Source organism: Cygnus olor, chromosome 26 (genome assembly GCF_009769625.2).
Source record: "Cygnus olor isolate bCygOlo1 chromosome 26, bCygOlo1.pri.v2, whole genome shotgun sequence".
In the NCBI taxonomy this organism is placed as follows: domain Eukaryota; kingdom Metazoa; phylum Chordata; class Aves; order Anseriformes; family Anatidae; genus Cygnus; species Cygnus olor.
In genome coordinates, this window is record NC_049194.1 from 4,646,993 (window position 1) to 4,662,373 (window position 15,381).

A 15,381-nucleotide genomic window follows, 5' to 3' on the forward strand; every position below is an offset into this window, starting at 1 on the left:
TTAAAGGGGACTGGGGCAGAGCCTAAACACCCCCCCCCCACCTCCAACCACCACCACCCCAAGGCCACCACCCCGCAAACAGCACGCCCACAGCCAACCTCAGACACCCAAATTATCTGCAAAGACTTTTATTAACACCAAAGGATTAAAAAGTGGCCGAAAGAGTTGTGGCCGCACCACAAAACAAAAGTACCCACAGGTCTCAGCAACAAACAGCCCCCAGGGGAGCACCACGAAGCGCAGCAGCCCCAAACCTCTGCCGTCCTCCTGCCCCTGGGGGGCCGGACGGGGCTCAGAGGCGGACGAGGAAAGCCAGGTCGATGGCGTCGGGGATGCGGAGCTCATCCAGGTGCACAGGGGAGGCGACGAAGGGCAGGTTCACAGGGAAGAGGTGGCTGGTGTCCACCAGCAGCTGGCTGGGACCTCCCTCCTGCTGCTGCTCCTGCAGTCGCCTCTGCGGGGGGACACGGCGCTCAGCAAGGGGGTGGCCCCGTGGGGACAGAGCCTGGGGGGCCGGAGCCGAGGTCGCCGCTTACCTCCACAGTGCTGATGAAGCCGGGGCTCACACGTTCCTCCAGCCCCGCAGCCGGGGTGTACGCCCGCAGGATCTTCACGACCTGGAGGGACATCAGGGGACCTCTGTGACCCACCCCCCACCCCAGCCTCCCAGTCCATGGGGGCCGAGCAGCCCCCGGGGTGGGATGGGAGCCCCCCAGGATGGTGAACCCTAATCACCCCCCAGTACCTGCTGCGGTGACAGCACCGTGCACAGGCTGCAGATAGCTCCGGCATCCTCCTCTGTCGCCTTCTTCACCTGCAGCAGCTGGGCAGCCTGCACCAGCGGCTCCAGCATCTCACGGGCCCCGCTGTGCTGCAGCCCCTGCGCCCGCAGCCACTGCTCCAGCTGGCTGATGTTGTACCTGCCGTGACAAGGGGTCAGGGGGAGGCACCCACAGTGTCCCAGCCCCCCCCCAAATACACTACAACCCCACGCAGGGACCAACCTGAGCTGGATGCCACGGCTCCAGGAGCAGGCGTCCTTCCTCAGCAGCAGGTAGTTGAGGGTGGTGCCGCTGACGAGGAAGAGGAGCTGACGCAGGACCTGGTGCCCCACGGCTGGGGCCAGCCCATGGCAGCCCAGCACCTGGTAGAAGGAGCCCAGCTGCTGCAGGAGCTCGGGCAGGGTGTGGGCTACGGGGGCCGAGGGCCGGTGAAGGCCGGGAGGGCAGGAGGAGGCCAGGCCCTGGATGGTCTCGCTCTCCAGCATTGCTGAAACTAGAAGGTTAGGAAAAAAAAAAGGAAAAAAGAAAAGGTTGGTCAGACCAAGGAGGTGCTGCCTTGTGCTTCGCAGGGCACCTTGGCTCTGCATCGTGGTTGGGGACAGAGGGACTGGTGGGGCAGGGGGGTGATGGAGTCCCCCAGGGCTGCAGCCCAAGGTTCCCAGGGGTGCTGAGCCCCCTCCAGCTCCCCCTTCCAAGCTAGGAGGCTCGGGGAGCAGGAGAACCCCATGGAGACCCAATTCCAAGCCCACCTCTGGGCACAGCATACCAGGCTGCTCTCGTGTAGTGCTCCCTCCCCAAGCCAGCATCACAGGATGGGGGTCCTGTGAGCCCCCCAGCTCCCAGCCCCCATTGCCCGAGCCCCCTCCTTACCAATCATGGGCTTGAGGCGCTTCTCGGCGGTGCGGATGAGCTGCTGGTAGAGCTGCACAGCCAAGGCGCCCAGGCTGCGGCTGGTGCTCTGCAGGTCCAGGTGCTGCAGGCGGTGCGCGCTCTGCCGCGCCGTGTTCCCCTGGGAGCAGCTCTGGGGGCACGGCCAGGTCAGGGGGACAGCCCCAGGAGGGAGGCAAAAAAATAGAAATAGAAGAAAATACAGGGGTACCCCCCCCCCCAACCCTCCTGGGGGATGAGAACATTGGCTCTATCCCTGTACATCCCCATGCACACCCAGGTTGGGATGCAGCCCCAGCCCTGGACAAGCCTCATTGCCCCCTTCCCGAAGTCCCCAAAGCCCCCACTCTTCCCAGGGAAGGGTGTAGGGGTGTGATGTCCCCCTCCCCAGCCCAGCCCTACCTCATCCCGGCCATACTGGCGCAGACAGTTCAGAAGCTGGCAGGTATTTGCCAGCCAGAGGGCCACAACTTCAAAGTCATCGCTGTGCTTCTGCAAGGGGGGGGGGAAGTGAGCACAGTGGGGGGTCAGCGAGGCTCCAGCAATGCCAGCACCCCCACCCCACGCTTTCTCCAAGCCCCCCCAAGCCCCAGGGGATGCTCAGGTTGGACTCCCCAGCTCCATCACACAAAGCCCTGGGGACCAGGCTGCAGACCCAGTGCCTCCCCCCCATGTTGGCCAGCAGAGCTCCTGCTCCTCAGCACAAATCCCCCCCCCGGCGGCCAGGCCCAGCACCTTCATCACCCTCTTGATGGCATTGATGGCCGCATCCAGCAGGGAGCAGGCCCGCGGCTCATCACGGCAGTGGTCTGCATGGCGGAGGCAGAGGAAGAGAAGGAAGGCTGGCAGCTCCGGCAGTGCCCCTGGGCTGCTCTGCGGGCGGTAGTCTGCAGGGGGGAGCAGACACTTACAGAGAGCTGGAGGGTGCAGGCTGCTGCCCCAGTGAGGTGGGAAGGATGAGACCATCTTTTGGGGAAGAAACCCTAGTAGGGAGCAAGCTGCTTTGTTGGGTAATGGGGTCCCTGTCCACCCAAACCCTACCTGTGATGATAGCCTTGATGATGCGCCCTTCGTCCTCCATCCTCCACGCCAGCATGGCCTGGGACAGCCCCGGTGGGGATGGGACTGCTTGGGACGCTGCTGGCTCCTGCCCCAGCCCGGTGGTCTCTCTCTTCACTGGTGGGGAGGAGCACGGGTTACATCCTGCTGTGTCCTGGGCCAGGGGACCTGGAGCAGGTCCCTTTGGCTCAGCCCAAGGAAAGCTCCCTGGGGTTTGGAGGTGCCCTTGTCCCCACCTTGAGGCTGGGTGATGCACCAGCCCGCCCCCCACCCCAGCCAGCCTCATGCCCCCCCCCATGCAGGCGCTCACCCGTGAAGTCCTGGATCTGCTTTGCATAGGCTCTGAGCTGCTTCTGGAGCTTCATAGTGGTCCTCTCCTGCTTCTCCAGCTTCTGGGTCAGCTCCTGGGCAGGGACAGCTCTTGTAGGCTCAGCCACCCCCACCAGCACCCAACTCATGGGGTACGGAGCTGGGGGATGCCTTGGGTCCCCTGCGTTGCTCCCCAGTGGGATGCTGCAGCTCACTATGGGGTGGGGGGAGCTGTCCAAGCCCTGTCCCCCCCCCCCCTTACCCAGTTTTCCTCCTTGAGCCGCACGACGTGGTGCTGCAGCCCCTCCTGGCCCTGGTGCCGCTGCAGGTCCTGGATGAGGGCTGCCTGCTGCTGGCTCAGCTGCTTGAGCGAGCGGATGTCGAGGTGCAGCCCCTCCACCTCCTCCTCGTGCTGCTGCTTCTCCTCCTGCAGCTGGCTCGCCAGCAGCCTGCGTGTGCCGGGGAACCCGAGTCACCGAGCCAGGCCGGTGTCACCTGCCTGGCCTGCCCTGGGCCCCGTGCTGTCATTTTCACTGTCAGTGACACACAGCGAGGTCAAGTGCACCCTCAGCACGTGCACGCACCCTGTTGAGGGGTGCAGACCCAGGAGGACGGGGTGTCATCCCCAGGGACCTGGCAGGGCTCAGAGGTGGGCCCACGGGAACCTCGTGCAGACCAACGAGGCCACGCACAGGGCGCCGCACCTGGGTCGGGGCAGTCCCAAACATCAGCACAGGCTGGGGGACAAAGGGATGTAGAGCAGCCCCGTGGAGAAGGGCTTGGGGTACTGGTGGATGGGAAATAGGACACGAACCAGGAGCGCCTGCTCGCAGCCCAGGAAGCCAGCTGCACCCTGGCTGCACCAGGGGTGACCAGCAGGGCGAGGGAGGGGATTGTGCCCCTCTGCTCTGCCCTTGTGGGACCCCACCTGGAGCACAAGGTCAGGGACCTGCCAGAGCAAGTCCAGAGGAGGCCACGGAGCAGCTCTGCTATGAGGACAGGCTGGGAGAGCTGGTGGTGTTCAGCCTGGAGAAGAGAAGGCTCCAGGGAGACCTCACAGCAGCCTGCCAGTACCTAAAGGGGACTTGTAAGATGGAGAGACTTTTCACAAGGGCATGTACTGATATGACAAGGGGCAACAGATTTAAACTAGAAGAGGGTAGGTTTAGATAAGTTTAGATGAACTGTTAGGAAGAAATTCTTCCCCCTGAGGGCGGTGAGGCCCTGGCTGAGGCTGCCCCGAGGAGCTGTGGGTGCCCCATCCCTGGCAGTGCCCAAGGCCAGGCTGGATGGGGCTGGGGGCAGCCTGGGCTGGTGGTGGGGTCGTGCCCATGGCAGGGGTGGGACGGGGTGGGCTTCAAGGTCCCTTCCAACCCAAACCACTCCATGGTGCTGCGAATTATCACACCCCATCCCTCAGGGTGTCATTTGTCCCTCAAAGCCTGCGAGCTTGGGACTTTCCCCCCACCCTGATCTTCCCTCTGGATGCACCAAGGCCAGCCCAGAAACAGGCTGGGGACACCCAGCAAGCTTGTGGGGTGGGTGCACCCATTCTGGGGAGCTCCAGCCTCCCAGGAGGATGCAGCACAGCAGGGAAGGGGAGCTGAGGATGCAGGTGGGTAGACGGCTGCTTTGGAGGTTTGGAGCTGCCCAACATCACAGCACTGCACAGGTGAGGTGACTGCAGCTGGCCAGAACAGCAGGGAAGCCCCCAGCAGTACCCCATGATGCTGCAGCCCACTGCGGGGATCCCAGCCCCAGCCAGACCCCCTCTGGAGCCACACTCACTTGTTGGCAACCTGCACAGCATCGTATGCGTGCTTCAAGTCATCGTCCGCTGCTTTCTCTGGGCTCCTGCCCAGCCCCAGCATCCCGGCGATGTTCTGCCAGGAGAGCAGGGCAGGGTGAGAGCAGCCCTGACAGCCCCACCCGGCCCCATACCAGCGAGGCAGGAACCCACCCTTCGCTTCAGGAAGTCCAGGGGTTTCTTCTCCTCGTGCTCGGCAGAGGCTTTGCTCCTCCGCAGCTCCTCGCGGGTGCGGGCCAGTTCCTCGGTGACAGCATTGAGCTGCCCCAGCAGGAGGAGGTACGCCTGCTCCAAGGGGTCCTGCCCTGCGCTGCCGTTGGGCAGCGGCTCCCCCGCGGGCTGGGGAGCCTCAGGCACCGGCTGCCAACGCTCCTCTGGCCCCTGGGTGCAAGGAGGGGGCTTGGTGGGGGAGCCAGGGGCCGAAATCCTTGCAAACACCCCCAGGTGGGCACACAGCTGGCCCCACAGGCTCCCACAGACAGGCCACTTGTCACCCCCACCCTGCCAGCCCCACTGCTGTCCCCACTACCTCAGCCTGCTGGTCGGAGCCTTCCCGTGATGGGGCGGTGGACATGGAGGACAGGTAGCTGCTCTCGGAGCCCAGGAAGCTCTCGGACGAAGGGGAGCGTCTGAAGGTGCTTTGCTAAGGGGGAGGAGGGCAGGGTTGGTGTCCCGCTCCCCAAACACCCACCGGCTGGCACACCACTTGTCCCCTCCCCAGGATGGGGCACAAGGACAGGGCAGCTCAGCCCTCCGGCCCCGCAGCTTAAAGGAAAGTGGCTTTGGACCCCGAGCCCCCCAGCCCCTCACCCTGTGGAAGGCCACCTCGTCCCGCAGATTCTCGTAGCCCTGCTCCAGGCGGGCGTACTCCTTCACCAGGCTCTGGTAGCGCGCCCGCTCCTCCTCCAGCTCCTGCTGCAGCCCCCGGCTCTCCCGCGCTGCACGCTGGTGCTGCTCTACAGGGGACAGGGGACACACGGGGCTGGGGACAGGATGCAACTCCTGCAATGGGGGGCACACCGGGCCTGCAGGTCCAGCCTTGTGCAGGATGGGGCAGGGGAACCCTTCTACCTTCCAGATCCTGCGACTGCTCCAAGGTGCGCTGGATCAGGGCATCTCTCTCCTCCCCCAGATGCAGTTTCATGGCCTCCACCTCTGCCAGGCGCTGGGGGAGAAGCAGAGGGGTCAGTACAGCCCAGGGACCCCTGTGTGGGCACTCAGCACCAGGCTCAGGGCCCTGGAAAGTCCCCGTAGAGCAAGAGCAGCCCCAGCTATCCCCACGACAGACCTGCCGGAGCTCCTCAACCTCCTGGGCCAGGCGGCTCTCAGCACTGTGCCTCTCCAGCTCGGCCAGCCGCTCCTGCAGCTGCTGGACCTGGGCATCGCGGGCCGCGTCCTCCCGCAGCCCCTGCATCTCTGCCCGCAGGCGCTGCACCTCCTCGGCATGGGCAGTGTTCAGTGCCAAGAGCTGCTCCGCCAGCCGCTGCTTCTCCTGGGCCTGGAGTCAGAGCAGGTTATGGGGTGCTGGGGGCATCCCCTTGGGTCCCCTTCTCCCCATCAGTGGGAGCCCTGAGCCTTGGTTACCCCACCTACCACCACCACCACACAGAGCTCTCCATCAGGCACCATCCCAGATGGAGCCACGCATTGTGAGCTTTGCCATGCCTCCGCATCCCGCTCCCCACCTCCTGGCTGCTTCCATCCCCAGGGACAGGGCAGCACAGCGGTGGCCCTCCCTCACACTCCGCAGCCACCCCTGGAGCTGGAGCGGTGGCAGCCGGAGATGAGACGCTTGCCCAGATGGCGGCAGCTGATGTGGCCGGTGGGAGAACGCGCTGTGCCGGAGCCGTTCCAGCACACGCTGCTGTGCTGTGAGGCTGTGCCCACCCAAGCACCCAGGAGGGCACCAGCACATCCCCAGGGTGCATCAGAAACCCAGCACTGACCCCTAGATGCAGTACTCCTGCCTGGAGACATGCGCCCTGCAGGGCCAGCTCCACAGCCAGGATGGGGCAGACCAGGGCTATGGTTTTGGTTATACAGGGACTGGCTGGCAAAGGCAGGACCGAAGCAGGCTGCAGCACCCACCTGCTCATCCAGCCTGCACTGCAGCTGCATCACCTTGATCTCCATGCCCTTGTGCAGCTGCTTGTAGTGCTCAACCGAGCGCGCCTCCGCCCGCAGGCGCCGCAGCTCCCGGCGTGCCCGCGCCCGGCGGTAGCAGCACTGCAGGTAGAGCACAGCCCCACGCAGCCGGGCGTAGCGGCTCCGGGCCAGCCAGCCCCTGACAGCTGCCTGGATCACTACGGCTTTCTGGTGCCACACCATCTGCAAGGGAGAGACGGGGCAGTGGCACTGCCAGCAGGCACAGGGACAATAGCAGCCCTGTTCACCTGGGGACAGTGGGGTTGGTGCCACGCTGTCACCAAGAGGTGCTGTGATGCCAACTGACCCCAAGCAGCATGGCAAGAACAGCCAGTTTGTCACCAAGATGTCAGGAAGGTGACAGCATCACCGAGAGCACGCTGCTCCCCCACTTGCATGGGGCAGGGGCTCCCCACCGCAGGACGGGGCCACCCAGCACCCTGCCAGGCTCCTACCTGCTGGTACAGACGCCGGGCAAACATGCCCCGGGCAAAGGCTTGGATGGTGACAGCAGCCCGGCGTGTGCGCAGGTAGGAGCGCTGGGCCAGCACCATCCTCACAGTCTTCTGCAGCACCACAGCAGCTCTGCTCCTCCGCAGCATCGTGGCGAGCCTGTGGGGGAGGCGAGGAGCTGGGTGCAGGGCAGCAGAGCCCCCAGCCCACCCCAGAGCCCGGTCTCTGCTCACTGCATCTCCCTCAGAGCCCTGGCCCCGCTCACCTGCGGGCCAGCAGGCCCCGGGCATGGCGCTGCAGGCAGAGCACCGCAGCACGCACCCGCCCAAAGCGCCGCCGCACCAGCCAGCCCCGCAGGTGCCGCTGCAGCAGGGTGCAGGCTGCCCGCAGCCGCCGGTACCGCAGCTCCTCCAGGTAGGCCACCTGGCCGGCCCGGAAAAACACCTTGCTCTTCCCACACTGGTACTTGCTGGGGTCCTGGGGGCAGAAGGGGGGAGTCAGAACCAGGGAGGAGGCACACCCTGGCCAGGTTCCTCCAAAGCAATACTCTGTATGCACCCAGCCTTCCTTGCTCAGCTTCCCCAGTGGCTGGGGGAATCCGAATTCCTCCCCATCAATATTACACCCATTTCTGCACCCCACTGGGCGTGTACACACACACTGGAAGAAAGATGGGAAAAAGTATCTACAAGGGATGCTCACGTACCACAGCTGCACCCCCTGAGCAGAGCCCTTACCTGGAGCAGCCTCCCCAGGGCAAGGCTGCAGCTCTGCTTCACATCAGCACCCACCAGCTCCTCTCTGCTCACCAGAGCCCTGTACCTGTCGAAGAACTCCTGGTATGTCCACCTGTGGGGAACAGAGGGGATCAGGGGGGTGCTCTGGCCAGGGGGAGCCCTGGGGTGCCGGGGAAGCAGGGGGTACCTGGAGGGGTAGCCCGTGGCACTGATCCGAATGGTCTCCAGGACCCCACAGGCTCGCAGCTGCTCCACCACTCGCCTGGAGTCAAACCTGGGGCCAAAAAGAAAAAAACAAACTGATCCCATGCAGCTCATCCAGGCGTGCACCAAGGCACGTAGGGCAGGAGGGACACGGCTTAGAGGGGGGGGAGCAGAGCCCCGCAGCGTCCCTATTGCACTCACACGAAGGGCAGCTTCCCGTCGTTGGGTTTGATGCAGCGGATGTAGTGTGATGTGGTGCTGCCCAGCATCTCCATCAGCCGGTTCAGGGAGGCTCTGAACTGCGGAACACAACGGGAAGGTGGTCAGGGCCAGCAGGCAGGGCCCAGGGGGGTGTCCCCCAGGACAGAGCAGGGCTCAGGGCTCCCTCGTCCTGTACCTGGCTGGAGATGGACTTCTTGCTCCTCTGGCTGCTGGGCAGCGACCTGCGGCTGGGGCGGCTGGGCAGCCAGGGGCCGCTGGACCTGCGGGACTGCAGGGACACAGCCCCATCCCCATCCTCCAGGAAGAGCTCGGCGAGCAGGGCAGACTGCATGGAGCAGAGCCGTGAGCAGGGTGGGCCTGCAGCAAGCAGCACCCCACACCGCCCCAGAGCCAGCACCAGCAGGACACGTGGCCCCAGAGGCCAGCCCCATGCAGGATCCTGATACTGCCACAGCCCCGACATGCCCCAGATGTGCAGAAACCAGCTGTGCCCCCCCCACTTGCCCCCTAAGGGAACCCAAGGGCAAGTCGTGGGCACCCTCCCAGCTGAACAAGAGCTCTCCCCCTGGATGTCCCTTACCTTCTGCCAGGGCCACACGGTGCAGAGGGGAGGAGAAGACAGCGTTACCAACGTGGGAGCAGCAGCACACCCCAGCCCGAGGGCAGGAGAATAAAATGGGGGCACCCACATCACAGGGCAGCCTGACCATGGGTCACCACCCCCAACAAACGCAGGGCTCACCCTGCGTGGCTTCCACCTCCTGCAACACCCACCCCTTCCAGCACCCGTGGGGCTGGCTCTCACCTTGCTGGCTCGCAGCAGCCCCACCAGCTCCTCAGGGATGGTGTCCCTGTTCTTCTCCACGAACCCACTGCACTGGTATTCCACCTGGCAGGGGGACAACACCAGCACCAGCGTTAGGGGCTTCCCAGCCTGGATTGGGGCAGGGCTCTTGGAAAGGACCCTTGCAGGAGCCAGGGCTGGCTGTGGCCACACTGCTGATGGCACCACCGCAGGACCTCCTAATTTCTCTAATTCCTGCCCTTGGAGCTGCAGCCCAGCACAGAGAGGGCAGAGGCTGCAGGAGATGCCACCAGCCAGGAGATGCCCCCAGCAGCTCCTGAGGGTCAGGCTGGGTGCTGCCAAGCCCCCCACACAGTGAGGTACCACCACCACTGCAGCTCTCCTACCTTGCCAGCAAAGTGGCAGACAATGAAGGCGTCCATGGGCCTCTTGGGCTTCTGGAAGTGGGAGCTGCCGAGGTGGGTCTGGTAGAGCTTCTGTGCCCAGCTCCCGTCACTGCCTTGGGGCATCTGAAAGGCAGAGGGGTTGGAGGGGTGGCCGAGGGCTCAGGACAGCCACAGTGACCTGCTCCAGTGCCTCACACCCACCTTGCACTCCTCGTTCAGCAGGTCCAGGATGCCGAGGCGGCCCTCAATGAGCTCGATGCACAGCTGGTTGTCACAGAAATCGACGAAGACCCAAGGGATCTCCTCGGTCACGTACTCCTCCTGCTCCAGCTTGAAGACATGCTAAGAGGGAGGGATGGAGAGCAGGATGAGATGAGATGGGGCAGAGGTGGCCCGGTCACCGGGCTGGCTGCAGGCAGCACCTGGATTCCCACAGGGTGCCAAAGCAGCCCCTCTCCTGGGGCAGGGGCACTTCTTGGGCCGTGTCCAGCCACATCCCCAGGGCAGAAAGCCAGAGGCACCAGCACAGCAGGGTGCTGGAGGGGACATCTGGGTGACACCCACCAGGTTGAAAAGCTGCTGCAGCTTCTCGTTGGCGTAGTTGATGCAGAACTGCTCAAAGCTGTTGAACTCAAACATCTCAAACCTGCGGACAGAGACCCGGCTGAGCAGGGCAGAACCGCCCCAGCCATCCAGGAGCTGCAGGTGGCCACGGACCCAGCCTCACTGCAGGGACAGGCACTGCCCCACAACCCAGCTGGTGGCCACAGACCCACAGCAGGAGCAGGACCACACTTCCACACGACATGGCAGAGGAGAGCCATCCTTACCCGTAGATGTCCAGGATGCCGATGGAGGTGTGGTGGCCCTCCGGTGACCGCAGGGCACGGTTGACCCTGCTCGCCATCCACCTGAAGACCTGCCCGTACATGTGCTTGGCCAGGGCGTCCCGGGAGTCCAGTGCCTGCTGCCTGGAGAGCGGCTTCAGGTAGGTCTCGCCAGCGGTCACCAGCTTGCGATGGCAGAGCCAGCGTGTGACCTGTGCCTCCTCAATGCCCAGCAGCGTGCAGAACTGCCCCAGGGCCTCATCAGCGGGCTGCAGAGGGACAGAAGTGTCACCAGCACCGCTGGGATGCGGGTCCCGATGTGGCCAGGCACAGCGAGCTCTCGCTCACCTCCACGAAGCACCCATCCCCATGGCGGTCCCTCCCTCTGATTGCGATGTCGCCCAGATGCAGGATGGCAGCAAGGACGGAGAAGAGCTCCAGCTGGTCGGCCTCAGGGACACCTGCAGGCACAGTGGGGGCATGAGGGGCTGCCCCCAGTGCTGGGGGGAACCCCATATCCCACAGGCTGGGGAGATGGGAACAGCCAGCAGATATCTGGGCTCCCCAGCACCGGGGTGTCCATCCCTGGTGCTCCCACCAGCAATGGGGTGAGGGTAGTGGGATGATGGGGACCGGCCCTGCCCACCCCCACAGTCTCCCCCCCCACCCCGTGCCCCACCAGGACAGTACCCAGGAGGGAGAAGGCATGCCGTGTGCTGTCCAGGTCAGCTGCATCATCGGTGCTGGCAGTGCACCGACCCTGGCGGGTGTAGTAGAAGGTCTCTGCCCCACCTGCGGGCAAGATGTGCGGGCGGTGAAACCAGCACTGCCCCACCAGGCCCCCCAGCCCCCCTCATCCTGTGGTGCAGAGCATGCACAGCACCCAGCTGGCAGCCCAATCCTGTCCCCGTTTTGGGGAACGGCAGGAACACCAGCACTGCCCACGCCATGCTACGGGGCTGGGGTACTCACGGAGACCCAGGCCCTGCAGCTCAGGCAGGGCAGCTGAGGCACAAAGCTGGTAGAAGATGTGGTAGTTCCTCTCTGCTCTTGCCTGTGGGAAGGGCAGCTGGGTCACCTCAGGTCCCCAAAAAGGGCGGTGCTGAGGCCCCAGACTGGGGACAAGGGACACTTCGCTCTCCCAGCTTGACCCAGGAGGAGCAAGGCAGCCCCTGCACAGCCCCGTCCCCGTGCCGCCCCAAGACCCACCTGGAAGGTGACGCGGGACTTCTCCAGCAGGTAGGTTTTGATGGTGGCCCCAGTGACATGGGCTTGGCTGAAGCCAATCTCGATGTACTTCCCAAAGCGGCTGCTGTTGTCATTCCTGGTCGTCTTCGCATTCCCAAAGGCCTGGCAGGAGGCATTAGGTGGCCTCAGATCTCCAGGTGCTCCGGAGATATTCAGTCCCCTCCACCCCCCCATGCTACCGGGGGGAACATCAGGGATGCAAGGCCACAAGGAGCACAGGGAGAGCCTGGGGGCAGGCAGGAACCCACCTCCATGACAGGACTGGAGGCCAGCACCTTCTCCTCCATGCTGGAGTCCCCCAGGCAGCCCCCGACGGCAGTGAAGTACCTCATGGCATACTTGGCTGATGCTGTCTTCCCTGCGCCCGACTCGCCGCTGATGATGAGGGACTGATTCTTCCTGAACCTGCAGGAGGGGGACACGAGCCCATGCCCCATGGGGAAGGTTCTCCACGGGCCATATGGGGGCTTCAGCCCTGCCCCACCACAACCTGGGGGGCTGCTCCAGCAGCGGGACCCCCCCATGGTGATGCTCTCACCTCACCATCTGCTTGTACGCCTCCTCCGCCAGCGCAAAGATGTGGGGGTCCATGTCCCCCATCTCCCGGCCACTGTAGGCGTAGATCACCTCCTCCTCGTAGATGGGCAGCGGCTTGTAGGGGTTGATTGCAACCAGGATGATACCTGGAGGAAGGGGGCGTGCACAGGAAAGGGGCATGAGGGCACTCATCCCAGCGTGCAGGGGGACAGGGAGTGCAGGGGGCTCACCGCAGTAGGTGTAGATGGCATTGGCCTCCAGGAAGCGCACGCGGAGCGAGTGCAGCACGGCTGGCTCGTGCAGGTAGCTCAGGGCCACCAGGTCATCCTTGCCCGAGAGGCACTCGGGGTTGCAGAGAGGCGGCAGCTGGGACTCGATGGGGTAAGCCAGCATCTGCGGGGACGGGGCAGGATGAGTGCTGAGCAGGGACAGGTGGCCCCATGGTGGCAGCACAGGCAGGGGATGTGGCCACAGCACGCAGTACTCAGACAGCAGACAAGCCGCTGGGCACATCCACGGCCTCTGCGCTCCCCAGTGAGGAACCCAGGCTGGTTTGGGCGCACAGAGTGAGCCCCAGCACCCAGCTCAGGATGCCTGGCCACGCAGTGAGCAAAGGGACCCGTGGGGCCACAAGGCCCCAGCCTCACCGAGCCATCCTCCAGGCAGAGGTGCAGAACGGCATCTCCTTCCTCGTAGTCTCTGGTTATTTCTGCCGCCCTCCAGACCTGGACGCAGTCAGGGATCCAGACCCGGGCACCCTGTGGGGACACAGAATGGACAAGGTCCCAGCAGATGGCCTCAGACATGGGACAGGAGATGCACACAGCCCTGAGCTGGGCATCGCAGCCCCCCGTGGCTCTCAGAGGCAGCAGCCTGGTGCTCAGCATCACCACCGGGTGCCCCATGGACCTGCTGCTCCTGCCAGCAGGGATCCTGCCCAGATGTGCAAGAGGGCACTGGGGCTACTGCCACAGGATCACCGAAGATCAGAGCCTGACACCAGAAAGTTTCTGCAAGAAGGGGCTCAAAACCGGCTCCGGCACCCCAGAAACAGAGCCGGGGAGATACCCCAGCCCCAGTTTCCTTGTTCTGACCCAGCCCCGTGGCTTTCCCTTCCCAGCCGGCAGCACCCCTTGTCCTTGCACTGTAGGGCTTGTCCTGCCCCACTGCAGGATGCTCAGAGATGGGGAACCCGCAACTCCCAGACCCCACTGCAGCAGCTCTGCCAGCCTGCAGAGAACGAGGGCTGCTCCAGGGGGCCGGTGCCCCCACTGCTCCGTGCAGGCAGGCATGAGGCCATATTGTGAGCTTAAAAAGGGAGAAAAAGCTCCTCTAATGGCTGCAGTGCTGCTGCCAGGCTCAGGGAGCACCTCATGGCTTCCACACACCACCTTGGAGCCCTCTGCTGCTCTAACATCCTGCTCCCACCTCAGCCCATCACCAGGAGCCAGGGCTGGCGAAGCCATCCTGCTGCTACTGCTGCTGAATTTGCAAACCCAGGGGGCTCGGCAGGCAGCAAACCCCCCCCAGGTCTGGAAGCACCCATGTTACTGCCCTGCTACAGCCCAGCAAATGCAAAGCAAGCAGGCTGGGGAGGGGACGCAAAGGGGGCTGCGCTTTGGGTACCCCCTCCTAGGGACCAGCAGCAGTCCCAGAGGTGCTGGGGGGGGGGGGGGGGGGGGGGGCAGCATTGGCAGCCCTTTCCCCACCACCCTGTGCCACCCCCAGCAGCACCAAGCCTCACCTGCCCGTAGGGCTGCCCTGCTGCCATGGTCCCCCCACTTCTGCCACACTGCTGCCCCCTCCGCCTGTGGCCTCTTTATGGCCACTAATTGCTGCTAATTGGGTGTGGGGGTCCCGCCCTGCTCTGCCCCCTGGTCAGCCCCACACACCCTCACCAGCTGGGGGAGATGAAGGGGGACTGTGGCTAGCTTCTCCCCACCCCACAGCTGCAGCACCCCAAGAGACCCCCCCCCCACCTCCCATTTGGGGCACCCCCAACTCCCTCCTGGGACGCCCCCTGAGAAGCCCTATCTGGGACAACCCCACCCAGGACCCCTTGAAACACTCCCCTACCTGGAACCATCAAGGGCACCCCAAGCCTCTCCGATCTAAGACACCCCAAAAGTGCCCTCATGCAGGGTAACTTGGGCCACCTGCACCCCGGCCCCCACCCAGGGCACCCCAAGCACCCATGGGTGAGTGATGGAGCGGGGTGCTGCTGAGCGACCACCCCCCCCGGCTGAGTTCAGCTCGGTCCATAATGGGATTTTTTTCTCAGTGCACCTCCAGCCTTTTTCACTGACTCGTGCCAAGGGAGGGACCCATGGGCGCATGGGGGGGGACCCAGTTTGGGACCCTCGTCCTGGGCCCCCCTGCCACGTGCGGTCCCTGTGGGGCACTGGCTTCCTTGCCCCAGATCCCTGGGTTTGGGGGGGGGGGGGAAGTGGCACCCTGCACCTGCGGTGTGCTGGTGGGTGTCTGGGGGTGCTGCTGCCCATGGGTGTCCACAGCCCTTGCATGTAGGTCCCCATGGCCCATGGGTGACACAGCCTGTGGGTCCCCATGGCCCGTGGGTGCCATTTTCTGTGGGTCCTCATGGTCCATGGGTGCCACTGTCCACGTGTGCCACTGTTTGTGGGTCCCCATGGCCCGTGGGTGCCATTTTCTGTGGGTCCTCCTGCCCTATGGGTGCCACTAGTCATGGATCCCACGTGCCCACGGTGGCCCTGGATGCCACAAGGAGGTGGCTGATGACCCTGTGCCGAGGGGCTCAGGGTTGGTGACCAAGATGAGGCCATGGGGTTGGCCTGGCAGCTGGGGACAGGGGGACGAGGGGCTGCCCAAGCAGGGCGAGAGGTGGGGGACAAGGCGGGGGCACTGGCCACGATGGGGACAATTCACCCTGTGGCGATGTCCCCTTCGGACCCCGCTCCTGCCCCAGGCACCCACCCACGCCCAGCTGCTGCGCT

The 15,381-nt window shown here is 64.6% G+C and overlaps 1 protein-coding gene across 3 annotated transcripts; it reads right to left on the bottom strand.

Moving 5' to 3' along the window:
• Nucleotides 1-118: 118 nt before the first annotated feature.
• On the bottom strand, nt 119-14,200 carry LOC121060014 (unconventional myosin-Vb-like). Of its 3 annotated transcripts, none has more exons than XM_040537344.1 (38): nt 14,154-14,200; nt 13,057-13,167; nt 12,640-12,802; nt 12,411-12,555; nt 12,121-12,277; nt 11,834-11,974; nt 11,597-11,678; nt 11,315-11,416; nt 10,973-11,085; nt 10,628-10,893; nt 10,362-10,443; nt 9,999-10,139; nt 9,798-9,920; nt 9,412-9,495; nt 9,187-9,189; nt 8,782-8,931; nt 8,586-8,683; nt 8,368-8,454; nt 8,181-8,292; nt 7,709-7,920; nt 7,446-7,602; nt 6,934-7,173; nt 6,134-6,343; nt 5,917-6,010; nt 5,671-5,801; nt 5,375-5,488; nt 4,999-5,226; nt 4,827-4,921; nt 3,301-3,487; nt 3,040-3,133; nt 2,712-2,846; nt 2,406-2,557; nt 2,073-2,162; nt 1,653-1,803; nt 1,005-1,275; nt 746-920; nt 537-617; nt 119-454 (listed from the first exon to the last, which is right to left on the bottom strand). In XM_040537344.1, exons 1-38 carry the CDS (start codon nt 14,178-14,180, stop codon nt 293-295), a joined length of 5,166 nt encoding a protein of 1,721 aa, XP_040393278.1. In that variant the 5' UTR covers nt 14,181-14,200; the 3' UTR covers nt 119-292. The 3 variants fall into 3 exon arrangements, with proteins under 3 accessions (XP_040393278.1, XP_040393276.1, XP_040393277.1); XM_040537342.1 differs by having other exon boundaries at nt 5,656-5,801; XM_040537343.1 differs by lacking the exon at nt 9,187-9,189 and having other exon boundaries at nt 5,656-5,801.
• Between the last annotated feature and the right edge of the window lie 1,181 nt (nt 14,201-15,381).